This window comes from Nyctereutes procyonoides, unplaced genomic scaffold, assembly GCF_905146905.1.
Source record: "Nyctereutes procyonoides isolate TBG_1078 unplaced genomic scaffold, NYPRO_anot_genome, whole genome shotgun sequence".
Lineage (NCBI taxonomy): Eukaryota > Metazoa > Chordata > Mammalia > Carnivora > Canidae > Nyctereutes > Nyctereutes procyonoides.
In genome coordinates, this window is record NW_026575133.1 from 57,566,239 (window position 1) to 57,582,017 (window position 15,779).

Here is a 15,779-nt window from a genome sequence, read left to right on the forward strand (position 1 = left end):
GACATTTATAAACACGGACCATTGCCAATATAAATACTAATTTATATTACATGTAGGCATCAGAGAAGACAATAAAAAGATAACAGTAATGGAGATACAGAGAAAATACAAAAGCAAATAATGGGGGATTCAGGTCTCTTTTTCCCAACACAAAATCAGGTGCTCCATCTACTATATGTAAGTAGCTGTAAAATCTCATTATAAACCAAACATCCACAGGGCTCCCTCTGGTCCTCGTGCATCACTGGATATGGTACTCCCTGAAGCACTTGGCGTGGACACCCTTCTGGCATTTTTCACAGTGCGTGTTTGTCTGTGAGTGGCAGAGGGCACACTGGGTCCTCTTGTCCTGGTGGACAATCCAGTGCCCAATCATGTCAAAGTGGCTCTCAGTTTCTAGCCGCCTGCTTCGCCTCCCTTGCGAGGACATGTTAGCATTGCTCTCTAGGTACACAGAGGCCGCATATCTCCGGAAGGCCAGGAGGTCCACCTGGGCATCACGGCTGCAGATCCTGTGCCACTGCCAGGCATTATCCAGGGCGGCATCGATGACATAGCCAATGCAGCTTGAATACCACTTCATGCCCCGGATCTTCACCTTGTACTTGGCAATGTTCTGGTCCATCCGACTGACACCACCCCCTTCTCCTGGTACAGCTTCACCAGAGAGGGCTGATGGACCTGGGTCCGCGTTTTGGCTGTTTCCGAAGGATGGCTGGTCAGCCCCACCGGCTCTATGCCCACAGCATTGGAGCAGATGTTGACCCCACTGCCATCATGCCAGCGGCGCACGATAATCTCCTCGCTCTCATCGACTTTATAATCAAATGAACCTCTCTTCATTTTCTTAAGTTCTTTGGGATCTTCGAGGGGACATTGCCCAGTCCTATACTCATGAACAGTTCCTGTGGCCTTCACCCCCTTTTTCTTCAAAATGGACATGAGTTTGACACTTGTAAAAACCTTGTTGAAAAATATGTGGTAAGGCCGACAGCCACGCTCCTGAAGCGCATCCACAAACTTCACCACCACACTGCCTCCTGGGTCCAGACCCCTGTCTGATTTGGTGAACAGCGTGCCCTGTGAGGGCTCAAACCACTCCAGGTAGCCCCTGCTGGATGTCCTACACCAGATCTTGTAGCCCGGCTGCATGGGCCTCCCTGCAGGTAGCTGCTCGAATCCCCGGTGCCCAAAGTACTGACACATGGACTCACCAAAGCTGTAGAACTCTTCCAAGGGTGCGTGCTTCTGGAAATTATAATTCATCCAGACGATGAGAAGCCTGACTCTGGCAAACCTATCACTTTCATCCAGCTCATTGTTATCTGCAAAATGCAGATAGGAGAAGATCACTTCGAACCTGTTCCTTCTGATTGCATCAGCCACAAGATGTTGATGGGAATCAGGAGAGGTTTCCCAAAACATCCTTGTCCTTGGATAGGATATATACCCACTTAAAATCAAAATGCCCAGAACACACTTTAATTCCTGGGCTGTGAGCCCCAGGTTGACATTTTTCTGCCAAGCATAACAGTTGGTTTCATTAACAATGAAATGAATTGTTCCTTCATCAAAAAACAACTCAAAGAGGCTGACAGGACTCAGTTCCTGGCTCTTGAGATCCTCTATGTGAGGATCGGATGCAGTCCAGCTGCAGAAGTCAGCTCATCCGACTCTCTCTTGGTCCAAATATGCCAAGGCTCCACCACTGCCCTCTGTCTCTTCAGGGCCAGCTACAGCTGCAGCTCCTCCTCCTCCTCCTCCTCCTTCTCCTCTGCACCAGAGTCCTCAGGCACCAGGGAGGCATGCAGGACGCTGCCGGGCAAGTGGAAGCCTCGCTGGCCAACTTTGTCCCCTGAGTCCTCATCAGTGAAGTCACCTGAGGCACTGTCAGGTGGCACAACGAAGATCTCCTCCTCCTCCTCCAGGGCATTCAGAACCTTCACAGACTTTGCCTTTGAACTGGCACCACTCCCAACAGTGAAGCTGCTGCAATGACAGGAACCAAGGTGGGGAGAGGCCACAAGGAGACAGTGTTTCAGCAGGAAACTCTGTTCAAGCATTGCCTGGAGAAGAGGGCTCCCACCACAGAGAGCCTGAGCCCCACCATCAGACCCAGCACCATCAGGCTCCCGGCCGCCTGAGTGAGTTTCAGGCCAGCGCACGTTACACTTTCAAGTGCAGGAGTATTTTCGTGGGAGGCACTCCAGGGACACATTCCATTCTTCCTTCTTTCTTAAAGTGTTTTGAAGAGAAGATCACTAGTGATAAGTCCAGGTGGCACTGTTATCCCCAGGAAGGAACCACCACCAGTGATGTCCTCTGACTCAGTGGTCCCAGCAGCCCTACTTTCATCCTTGTCTTACCTGGGTCTTCCCTTTCCCTTATGAATTGAACAATTATAAGTTTCGTCTTTCCCAAATTTCCAAACTTTCCCTATTTGAAGCCTCACTACCCCAATTCAGGACCTGAACAGATTCAGACAGGTTTTCAGATGGTCCCCTCAATATTAGACATCTTACTATGTAGCAGCCACAATTCAGAAGCCAGATAGACTCACAAAACATGGAAACCCCTGCCTTCCTAACTCTTCCTGCGCATGTGGGAACTAACTGGATGTCAAGAGATACTTGTGTTTAATGAGCACCGACCGTGATGAGGTGCTTCTCAGGGCCTGGCGGTGGACGTGCTCCACTCCTGATCTGCCCTGGAGGAGAAGGAGGACAGTTCAACAGACAAGGAGCTTGTGGGATGGCACCAGGTTCAGAGAATACAGCAAAACACTAGGACTGGGGTTGCTATTTCCAATGGATGATGGGTGAAGGCTCACCACACAGGTGACCTGAGAAAGAGTGGGCTTACAGAGAGCTGGAGATGGGGTGCTCCTGGCACAGGAAGAGAGCTGCAGTTACGAGTCCCTGAATGCAAAGGGACAGGCTATCTGCAAGCGAGGAGGTTTCAGATACAGTAACACGGGAGCAAAGAGCCCAGGACACCCGGACCAGGGCCCCATGGCTCTAGAGGCCCCATCAGGACATTCAGGTGTGTTCAGCTGTCACAGGAAGCCCTCTGTAGTGGAACAGAGGAGGGCCACCAGGTGTGAGAAAGGATGGAGCAGGGAAGGTGGGCACTACTGATGTCCTGTGCCACTTAAAAGAATTTCAAACCCAAGGGAGGAAACAGACTTTACACAGAGGAAATGTCTCTGCAGACCCGTTCTTGGACTCTCGAGTTCAGACTCACTTCATGATGCTGACTTCATCAGCCTTTGTGCTAGAAACTAGGGCCTGGGAGGTCTGACCTCAGGGAACTAAGGTACTTCTCATCCTCTGTGTGGGCCAGGAAGGGAGCCTAGTTTTCAAGGATACAAAACCCGAAGCCTTTCCCATAGACCTCAGACCGAGCACTTCTCTGGGGTCAGTAGCCATCTTCACAAGTGTCCCTGCCTCTCCTGATTTGCAGCAGCAGATCCAGGCCAGGACAGCCAGGGCTTCCACCAGTCTCACTACCTCACTCCAAACACCTCCTGCACATGGCTGTTCAGATTGCTGCACAAGGGGAGGAGGAGTTAAGAGGAAGGAGTAGGAGGGCGACCCTAAGCTTGCCTCATCCTATGACCACAGCTAGAGAAATATCAAATCACTCTGAGCATCCAAGAAACTGATCTGAGGATGGAAGAGCAAAGCGCACAACTTGAAGAAAAGAGGCTACAGCATGGAAGGTAGGTGTGGAGACAGGATCTGGGGGAGGTGCGGGGGGGGGGCCTGGTCAGGGAGAGAGGAAAGAAAGGAGAGTGCGTGTGGGAGAGGACATGCACGGGGCACTGCACAAGAAAAACATTTCCCCAAAGCCATTGAGGGGAGAAAGCAAAAGGGGCTGATTATAGAAAGTTCTTGGAAGCAGTGGAGCTCAGAGTCTGGAGTCCCAGAGCTCCACGCTGTCCCCATGGGTGGAGTCTGGCCAGCTCTGAAGTGCTCCTGGGGGAGGAGGCAAAGGTCCAGCAGCAGACAGCTTGTCTGAGGATCCCCTGGGGCCCACTGGAGTGCATCTGGGAGAGGTGGCACTGCTGCTCAGGGACAAAACAGGCAGCAGACAGCACTGAACTACCCCACACATTACCATAGGAGCAGAGGCAGCTGCTGAGTGCAGCTAACCTGGACACTGGCTTTTTCGCTGTGCTTCACCATAAACTCCAAGCCCCAGTGTGTTCGCGTGACTGTCCTTTAGGGACATAGTGGCACCGGCCACAATGGGCCAGACCCTCCCCCAGAGGATTAGTGTGGCTCCATGCCACACTGGGTCCCTAAAATTTGAAGTTTTGAAACCCAGCCAGCATGCATGAGATAAAACAGGAGCACTGAGCCACTGGGGGTCAGACAGCTCAGACACAGACAGGGGGAAGGCAGGAATCTGAGGGAAGCCTGGGGCCAATGAGGGGACATGGTTCCCTCTTCTATATGGCTTCCTGAATAGCTGTGGGTGTGAACACAGAGTGAGTGATGCCATTTTTATCCGCTCCTAGTCAACACTGAGGACTTCAGGCAGCAGTATAGACAACAAAGTGGGAGCTTGAAAAAGTTACACCAATCCCCATCCCCTTATGCTCTGCAGGTGCTTTCTTACGAGGGCAAGTGTACCTGAGAGCTGGAATGGCAGCTGGGCCTCTCCCCCCGAGACGACCAGCACCCACTCCCCACACCCAAGTCTACAGACCATGGAGTGATACAACACCAGCTCTAGTGGATACTGGGTCTAGCCTTTCTACCAAGATGACTGCAGCACACCTAGGTAAAACTCAACACACACTGGACAAGGGCTTCACTGCAGGCAGGCGAAACACCGCACAGGTGACCTGAGAGAAAGAGCTGCCAAAACACAGCAGCAGAGTACAGAGCATACTCGAGACACTTCCTGAAGCCCAGGCTCTGCCTGGTCAGCATACAACCTCTTCTTAATACAGTCATCACCCCCATGACAAGGAAACATAAAGGCTTTCCTTACACCTAGACGACAGAGGCTTAGGCAAAATGCCAAGAAGGAAGACTTTATCCCAAAAGAAAGAACAAAAAAGGTCATAGCCATGGATATATTTTAATCAGATTTAAGTAATATGCCTGACCCAGAATTTAAAACAACATCTAAGGATACTCTCTGGGCTTAAGAAAAGCATAAGAGACACCAGAGAGTCCCTTACCACAGAGAAAAAAGATCTAAACACTCTTCATCTGAAATAAAAAATCCTGTAATCGAGATGCAAAATCCACCAGATACAATGAGCACAAGGTTAGAAGAAGCAGAAGAATGAATAAGTGATTTAAAAAATTAAATTATGGGAGATAATGAAGCTGAAAAGTCAAAGGAAAGAAAAAGATCATGAATATAGACTTAAAGAACTGGGTGACCTCATAAAGCATAATAACAGGCAGAGCATAGGAGTCCAAGGGAAATGGGGCAGACAGCTTATTCTAGGAAGTTATACTGAAGACCTCCCTAATCTGCTGAAGGAAAGTGACATCCAAATCCAGGGGACACAGAGAACTCTGGCCAGAATCAACAAAAGCAGGCCAACACCAAGACATATTAGAGTAAAATTTGTAAAATATACAGATGAAGAAAACATCCTGAGAGCAGCAATGGAAAAGAAATCCCCAAATTAAATTACTGGGTCACAAATCAGGTCTTAGCCAATACCAAAAGATTGGGATCATCCCCTGCATAATTATAGTGGAAGAGAAATAAGGTTAGCAGCAGATCTCTCCACAGAAATCTAACAGATCAGAAGGGAGAAGCATGATGCACTCAATGTGCTGAATGGGAATAATATGCAGCCAAAAATACTTTTCCATCAAGTCTGTCATTCAGAATAGAAGGGGGAGAAAAAGAGTTTCCCAGACAGACTAAAACAATAGGAGTTCATGACCACTACATTACCCCTCCAATAAATATTAAAGGGAACTTTTCAAGAGGGAAAGAAAGATCACAAGCCACAAAGACTACAAAGGAAGAGAGAAAATCTACAGGAATAGCAACTTCACAAGTATCACAATGGCACTAAATTCATATCCATCAACACTCACTCTGAAGGGAAACAGACTAACTGCTCCCACCGACAGACATAGGATATCAGAATGGATAAAAAATAAGACCCGTCTCTATGCTGCCTATAAGAAACTCACTTTAGACTTAAAGACACTTGTAGATTCAAAGTGAGGGGATGGAGAACCATGTACCATGCAAATGGACATCAAGAGAAAGTCAGCAGCCACACTTACATCAGACAAACTAGATTTTAAACTAAAGACTATAAGAAGAGATGAAGAAGGGCACTATAATATAATAAAAGGATCTATCCAATAAAAGGATCTATCCAACAAGAACATCTAACAGTCGTACATATTTATGCCCCCCAAACTGGAGCACCCAAACCTAAAAATCAATTAATAACAAACTTAAAGGCACTGAAATAATACAATATTAGGAGGCTTTAACACCCCACTTAGAACAACAGGCAGATCATCTACCTGAAAATCAACAAGGAAAAAATGGTTTAAATAACAAAATGGATCGGATGATCTTAACAGATATGTTCAAAACATTTTGTCTGAAAGCACCAGAATACACATTCTTCTTGAACGCGCTTGGAACATTCTCCAGAATAGGTCACACTGGGTTGCATATTGGGTCACAACAAATACAAAAAGACTGAGATCATATCATGCATAATGTCTCACCACAATGCTATGAAACCTAAAGTCAATCACAAGGAAAATTTTGGAAAAACCACAAATTCATGGGGTTAAAGAATACCATACTAAAGAATAAATGGATTCATCAGAAAATTAAAAAGGAAATAAAAAAATACATGGAAGCAAATGAAAATGAAAACTGGACAGTCTCAAACTTTGGCTGACCTTGGAGGAAAAGCTCTATTTGTCTATAAGTGGTCCTAAGAGGAAAATATACTGCAATACAGGCCTACCTTAAGATGAAACAATAGGTGCAAATACACAACCTAGCCTTACCCCTGAGGGAGCTAGGAAAGGAACAGGAATTAATGCCTAATGGCAAAAGAAGGAGAGAAATAATCATGATTGAGCAGAAATGAATGATACAGAAACAAAAAAAAGCAGTAGATCAGATAAGTGAAACTAGGAGCTGGTTCTCTGAAAGAATTAATAAAATGGATAAACCCCTGGCCAGACTTACTAAAAGGAAAAGAGAAAGGACCCAAATAAATAAAGTCACAAATGCAAGAGAAGACATCACAACTGATACCACAGAAGTACAATTATGAGAATATTATGAAACCTAATATGCCAACTAAGTGGGCAATCTGGAGGAAAGGGATAAATTCCTAGAAACATATAAACTACCAAGAGTGAATCAGGAAAAAACAAAAAATGTGAACAGACCCATTACCAGCAAATAAATTATATCAGTAATTAAAAATCTCCCAAAAATAAAATCAGAGAGGGTGACAAAGCAGAGAGACTCCTAACTCTGGGAAACAAACAAGGGGTAGTAGAAGGGGAGACAGGTGGGGTGTGCAGTGACTGGGTGACGGGCACGGAGGAGGGCACTTGACAGGTTGAGCACTGGGTGTTATACTGTATGTTGACAAATCGAACTCCAATAAAAAAAAATATACAAAAAAAATACAAAAAAAAATCTCCCAACAAATAAAAGTCAGGGTCACATGGTTTCTCGGGGAACTTTTACCAAACATTTAAGGAAAAGCTTGTACCTATTCTTTTCAAATTGTTCCAAAAAGTAGAAATGGAAAAAACCCTCCAAATTCATTTTTTATGAAGCCAGCATTACCTTGACTCCAAAACCAGACAAAGACCCCAACGACGTCAAAATCCCTGATGAACGTGCATGCAAAAATTCCGAACAAGATACTAAGAAATCAAATCCACTACTAGACTAAAAGAATCATTCAGCACAATCAAGTGAGATTTATTCCTGGGCTACAAGGGGGGTTCCACATCCACAAGTCAATCAATATCATATGCCACATTAATGAAAGAAAAGTAAGAACCACATGATCCTCTCCATAGATGCAGAGAAAACATCTGACAAAGCACAAGTCTGGATAGAGGGAACATAGCTCAACATCATAAAGGCCATGGATGAAAGACCCACAGCTAATATCGTCCTCAATGGGGGCAAATAGAGCTTTTCCTCCAAGGTCAGCAACAAAACAGGGATGTCCGCTCTCACCATTCTTATTTAAAATAATACCAGAGAGTGAAATAAGTCAATCGGAGATGGACAAACATTATATGGCCTCATTCATTTGGGGAATATAAATAATAGTGAAAGGGAATAGAGGGGAAGGGAGAAGAAATGTGTGGGAAATATCAGAAAGGGAGACAGAACATGGAAGACTCCTAACTCTGGGAAACGAACTAGGGGTGGTGGAAGGGGAGGAGGGCGGGGGGTGGGAGTGACTGGGTGGCGGGCACTGAGGGGGGCACTTGACGGGATGAGCACTGGGTGTTATTCTGTATGTTGGCAAATTGAACACGAATAAAAAATAAATTTATTGTTAAAAAAATTGAAATAAAATAAAATACCAGAAATCCATTCAAACCATCAAATAAGTCAAATTTACATTATTTGCAGACAACATGATACTCTATTTAGAAAACCCAACAGAATCCAGCAAAAAATTTCTAGAACTGATATGCGAATTGAGGAAAGTTGCAGGATACAAAATCAAGGTAGAAATCTCTTGTATTTCTATACACCAATTATGAAGCAGCAGAAAAAGAAATCAAGGAATTGATCTCATTTAAATGCACCAAAACAATTGGATTCCAAGGAATAAACCTAGCCAAAGAGGTAAAGTATCTGTCCTCTGAAAACTACAGAATATTTGTGAAAGAAATTGAGGAAGACACAAAGAAATGGAAAAACATTCTATGCTCATGGATTGGGAGAATATTGCGAAAACGTCTATTCTACCCAGAGGGATCTAGACATTCGTGGAATCCCTATCAAAATGCCAAAAGTATTTTTCACAGAGCTGGAACACACAACACTAAAATTTATATGGAACCACAACAGACCCTAAAAAGTCAGAGGAATGTTGAAAAAGAAAAGCAAAGCTGGGGCATCACAATGCTGACTTCAAGCTGCATTACAAAGCTGTGGTCATCAAGACAGTGTGGTACTGGCACAAAAAGAGACACATAGATCAGTGGAACAGAATAAAGAACCCAGAAATGGACCCTCAATTCTATGGTCAACTAATCTTTAGCAAAGCAGGAAAGAATAGTCACTGGAAAAAACACAGTCTGGGGGATCCCTGGGTAGCTCAGCAGTTTAGCACCTGCCTTCAGCCTAGGTCGTGATCCTGGAGTCCTGGGATCGAGTCCCGCGTCTGGCTCCCTGCATGGAGCCTGCTTCTCCCTCTGCCTGTGTCTCTGCCTCTCTCTCTGTGTGTCTCTCATGAATAAATAAATAAAATCTTTAAAAAGGAAAAAACAGTCTATTCAATAAGTGGTGTTGGGAAAATTGGACAGCCACGTGCAGAAGAATGAAACTGGACCATTCTCTTACACCACACACTAAGACAAACTCAAAAGGCTTGAAAGAGGGGATCCCTGGGTGGCACAGCGGTTTAGTGCCTGCCTTTGGCCCAGGGTGCCATCCTGGAGACCCGGGATCGAGTCCCACGTCTGGCTCCCGGTGCATGGAGCCTGCTTCTCTCTCTGCCTCTCTGAGTCTGTGCCTATCATAAATAGATTTTAAAAAAAATTTAAAAAAGGCTTGAAAGATCTAAATGTGAGACAAGAATCCATCAAAATCCTAAAGGAGAGCAAAGGCAACACCCTTTTTGAACTTGGCCGCAGTAACTTCTTGCAAGATACATGTACAAAGGCAAGGGAAACAAAAGCAAAAATGAACTACTGGGACTTAATCAAGATGAAAACCTGCACAGCAAAGGAAACAATCAACAAAACTAAAAGGCAACCTATGGAATAGGAGAAGATGTTTGCAAAAGACATATCAGATAAAGGGCTCTTATTCAAAATCTACAAAGAACTACAAAGTTTGTCTTAGTGTGTGGTGTAAGAGAATGGTCCAGTTTCATTCTTCTGCACGTGGCTGTCCAATTTTCCCAACACCACTTATTGAAGACTGTGTTTTTTTTTCCTTTTTGAAGATTTTATTTATTTATTCATGAGAGACACAGAGAGAGAGAGAGGCAGAGACACAGGCAGAGGGAGAAGCAGGCTCCATGCGGGAATCCCAACGCGGGACTCGATCCTGGGACTTCAGGATCATGACCTGGATCAACACTCCAGGATCAACACCCAAAAACCAAATAATCCATTTAAGAAAGGGGCAGTGACAGAATAGACATTCTTCCCAAGAAGACCTACAAATGGCCAATAGGCACATGGGAAGATGCTCAACATGACTCATCATCAGGGAAATACAAACCAAAATCATGATGAAATCCCTTCTCACGCCTGTCATAATGTCTAAAATTAACAACACAGAAAACAACAGATGTTGGCAAGGTTACGGAGAAAGGAGAACCCTCTTACACTCTTGGGAGAATGCAAACCGGTACAGCCACTCTGGAAAACAGTATGGAGGTTCCTCAAGAAGTTAAAAATAAAACTACCCTATGTGTGATCTAGCAACAGCACTATTAAGTATTTACCCAGAGGATACAAGAATATTCTCTGAAGGGGCACATGCACCCTAATATTTACAGCAGCATTGTCAACATTAGACAAACTATGAAAACAGCCCAAATGTCCATGGACTGATGAACAGTCAAAGGAGATGTCATAGATAGATAGATAGATGATAGATAGATAGATAGATAGATAGATAGATAGATAGACAGACAATGGAATATTAGTCATCAAAAGTTGATATTCTCTTTTGCAATGATATGGAAGGAACTAGAATGTATTATGTATGTTAAGCAAAGTCAGTCAGTCAGAGAAAGTACCAGATGATTTCACTCATATGTGGAATTAAAAAAAAATACGCATATAGGGGAAGGAAGGAAAAGAGTGGGAGATATACCATAAGAGATTCTTTAGTATAGAAAACAAACAGGCTTGCTGGAGGGAAGGTGGGCAGGGGATTGGCATGGTGATTGGCATTGAGGAGGGCACTTGTGATGAGCACTGGGTGTTATAGGTAAGTGATGAGTCACTAAATTCTAGTCTTGAACCAATATTACAGTATATGTTAACTAACTAGAATTTAAGTAAAAACTTGAAAAAATAAAGAAAGAAGACTCATGGAATGGTAAAGCTTGCAGGGACCATGGTAGTCCAGTAGCAAGCACCTTGTGCATTAAAAGATGAGGAAGGGGCGCCTGGATGGCACAGTCAGTTATGTGACCAACAGTTGGTTTCAGCTTGGATCCTGATCGCAGGGTCATGAGGTCAAGTCCCACATCAGGCTCCGTGCTCAATCTGGAGTGTGTTCTCCCTCTCTCTCTAACCCTCCCACTTGTGCTCTTTCTCTCTATCTCTCTCTCAATAAAAAAATAAATCTTAAAAAAAAGTGAGAAAAATAAATCACATTTTCAGACACAGTGTAGACTCTGGAGCTACAAAGCCTCACCCATACCACATACACTACCCTGTCTGCCTCATCTTTCCTCAATCTTCCTTTTCTGCTCTCTCTTCCTCCTTTTTCTTTCCTAGACACCATATGCTTAGTGAGGCCAGCAGGACCAAGAGCTAAAAATGCCCTGGGCCTGGCCTTTCATAAAGGCTTTTATCAAAGGCACTTACCTTGAAGTTGAAGCCATGATGAGCCAGAAACAGAGACTTGTCTATATGTGCAGAGTCAAAGAATCTGTAAGACAGCAGAAGTCGATTTTTAAAAATTGTATGTTTTTTGCAAGGCAATAGGACCTTCTCCACCATTTAAGTGAAAAAACATGTTTAGCTTAAAGTTCACCAGCAGTAAACAGAGGATGGGTTGAGAACACACAGCAGAGGGGGTCTAGTCAACTGGCCAGTCAGAGGGAAAAACAACGAGCTCTCCACCTCACACCAAAACATATTATAGGGCAAAGGTTTTCATGGTCAAAATGACTGGCATGTGGGCCGGATGAGTCTTTGTTGGGGGGCTGTCCTGAGAATTATGGGATTTTAACAGCTTTCCAGAACTCTACCCACTAGATGCCTTTAAAACACCGATCCCCTACCTGTGAAATCAAATGTTTCAGACATTGCCATACGTACCATGGGGGACAAAACTGCACCTGGTTGACAACTATTATTCTATATCAAGACTACCAATAGATCCTACTGTAAAAAGGAAATACTGTCTACTAGTGCTGCCTAATATGGTATGTGGTTATTACATATCTGATATATATGGCTAGTGTGATTGAGAAAGTGAATTTTTAATTTTATATAATTTTAATTAATTTTAATGTAAATTGTCACATGTGCCTGGCCAGTGACCACCTTATTAGTGAAGTCCCAGATGTATAAAGAACTACTTATGAAACAACATTCTCTTAACAACCAACGGGTCAAAGAAGAAAAAGAATTTTCATAGAATTACTTAAGGGGGAAATTAAAAAGTATCTTGAGGCCATCTGGGTGGCTCAGTTGGTTAAGCATTTGACTTCTGATTTGGCTGAGATCATGATCTCAGGATCTTGAGATCGAGCCCTGTGCCGGGATCTGCAGTGAGTGTGGAGCCTCCTTAAGATTCTCCCTCTCCTTTCCCCCTGCCCCAACCCACTCTCAGGTTCTCTTTCTTAATACAAATACATAGTGTCTTGAAACAAATGAAAAAAAGGGAACACAATATACCAAAACATTTAGGATGCAGCAAAAGATTTCTAGGAGAGCTTAATGCTATAAACACATACAGAAAAAGACATATATATATATATATATATATATATATATATATATATATCTCAAGTACTCTAGAAAGAATAGATGAATGGATAAAGAAGAAGTGGTACATATGCGATGGAGTATTATTCAGCCAACAAAAGAATGAAATCTCATCATTTGGAATGATGTACATGGAGCTAAAGAGTAATGTTAAGTGAAATAAGTGAGTCAGAAAAACACAAATACTATATAATTTCATTCCTAAGTGTAATTTAAGAAACAAAAAAATGTGCAAAGGGGGGCACCTAAGTGGTTCAGTTGGTGAAGCATCTGTCTTTGGCTCAGGTCATGATCCCAGGATCCTGGGATTGAGTCTCACATTGGACTCCCTGTTCAGCGGGGAGTCTGCTTGTCCCTCTGACCATCCCTGCTGCTTGTGCTTGCTCGCTCTCTGTCTCTCTCACAGAAATAAATAAAAATTTAAAAATGAGCTAAGGAAGAGAGGAAGAAAGATAAACCAGGAAATGACTCTTAACTATAGAGAACAAATTGATGGTTACCAGAGGGGAGTAAGGGATGGGTAAAATAGGTCATGGATTAAAGGAGTGCACTTGTGATAGGCACCGGGTGACATATGGAAGTGCTGAATCACTATATTGTACACCTGAAACTAACATAACATTCTATATTAACTAAATTGGAATTTAAAATTAAATTAAAATTTTAAAAAATTTTAAAAAAGAATAACTGCTTCTGTGGTTGAATATCTGCCTTTCACTCAGGTCGAGATCCCGGGGTCCTGAGACTGAGTATCACAATGGGCTCCCTACAGGGAGCCTGCTTCCTCTCTGCCTATGTCTCTCTTTCTCTCTGTGTCTCTCTCATAAATAAATAAATAAATAAATAAATAAATAAATAAATCTTAAAAAAAAAAGAATAACCTAAGCCCAAAGTTATCAGAAGAAAGGAAATAAAAGATTGGAGCCAAAATAATTAAAATAGAGAACAGAAAAATAATAGGAGAGATGAACAAACTAAGAATTAGTTTTTTGAAAAGATGAACAAAATTGATAAACTCCTAGCTATGGTATCCTAGAAATAAAGAGAACCCAAATCAACAAAAATACATCTCAAAGAGGAGAGACTAAAACTGATACCACAGAAACAAAAGATCATAGAGGCTACTACAAATGATTATTGATTATATGCCAACAAACTGCACAACTTGGGAAAGGGTGAAATTCTCAGAAACACACAATCTATCAAGACTGAGCCAGGAGAAACAGATCATTGAAACAGTCCAATTAAATAGGAGAAAGACTGAATCAGTAATGAAAACTCTCCCAACTGAAAAACAAATGAACAAACCAAAAATAAATAAAAACCCAACACCAAATGTACACACTGGTGAATTTTACCCAACACATAAAGAACAATTAATGCCAGCTCTTCTCAAACTCATTCAAAAAACAAACACACACACACACACACACACACAGACACACACAAACACCCCAAACTCATAAGAGGAGCATTACCACAATACCAGCGCCTGATAAGGACATTATAAGAAAAGAATGGAATATGAGGACAGTTCAAAACACAAATATAGAGGATGTGATGTCAGCAGATGGTAGACTTCAAAGCTCCAGGTCCTCATTACCCATGGAAATACAAGTTAACAACAAAGAAGAACCCGAATATCTTTGTGAGAACTCTAGAGCCCACTTGAAATGGTGTATGACCCAGGCCAACAGAAAAGTAAGATGGGATTCCCTTTAAAAGCATAGGAGATTTCATGGCATTTTGTGTACAACTGGATCTCTCCCCACTCAGATCAGTAAGGCACAACCAGGGTAAATCTAGTGAATCGTCCCTGGGATGCAAATCAGAGTAGACTATCAGTCCAACACCCTGGCTTGTCTGGGGCTCCCTGGGTGATATAGATTTTATGCCTCATCAGACATGGAACATTGATGGGAATGGCAGCAGTTTGGAGGTTACTGAAAATATAAGCAAGTGTCACAGCACACCAGAGCTGCAGAAATTCTGTAGTTTTACATGCCGATGCCAGGGAGAGAAAAATTATACATTTCTAAGAAGAAATTAGGGACTCGCTGTTTGTGGAACTTGAGACAGTTAAAAGTACACACTAGGTCCAGAGAATGCATCACCAGAAGATATTGGTGATGTTCCAAACTTCTAGATTCTAGGGCTGACTGATGAAGTATTCCCCTGAACAAAGCCAGTCCATAAAGACTGAGAAGAGGCTGTTTTTTTCTGAATGGCCATATCTCAACAACAGATCGCTAGCATACAAAGAAACTGGGAAACATGGCTCAGTCACAGAAACAAAATAAGACTCCAGATATGAATCCTAGAGAAAGACAGACTGCTGAATTTCTTGGTGAAGAATTGAAAACAATTTGTTAAATATATTCAATGAGCTAAAAGACAACAAGAGAAACAATGAGACGAAATCAGGAAATGGATGACAAAATGAGAATACTGACATAAAGATAGAAACCATAGAAAAGATCCAAAAAGACACTCCGGAGCAGAAAAATACAATAACTAAGCCAGCATTACCCTGATATTGGAGCCAAACAGATACTACAAGAAGACTAAAGATCAATACCCTTGATGAATATTGATCCTCAAGAAAATATTATAAACAAAAGAAATTCAATAGCACATTGAAAGGATTATATACCCCAACAAAGGGGGATTTCTTGAATGCAAGGATAGTTCAACATGAGAAAACAAATTAATCAGTGAACAGAATGAAAGACAAAAAGCATATACTCACTGATGGATTATTTTAACCCTACATCTGAAACTAATGATGTACTTAGTATATGTTGGCTAATTAAATTTAAATTGAAAAAAAATTTAAAAAACCAGATGTTTATATCAAATAATGAAAAAAAAACC

The 15,779-nt window shown here is 42.6% G+C and overlaps 1 protein-coding gene across 1 annotated transcript; it reads right to left on the reverse strand.

The window, feature by feature from the left end:
* Positions 1-241: 241 nt before the first annotated feature.
* On the reverse strand, positions 242-11,794 carry LOC129523200 (piggyBac transposable element-derived protein 2-like). The gene is given in 7 exon segments (XM_055345811.1): positions 242-642; positions 645-1,665; positions 1,668-1,989; positions 2,631-2,707; positions 3,369-3,548; positions 4,155-4,221; positions 11,778-11,794. Coding segments are annotated over 7 exon segments (2,085 nt in total).
* Between the last annotated feature and the right edge of the window lie 3,985 nt (positions 11,795-15,779).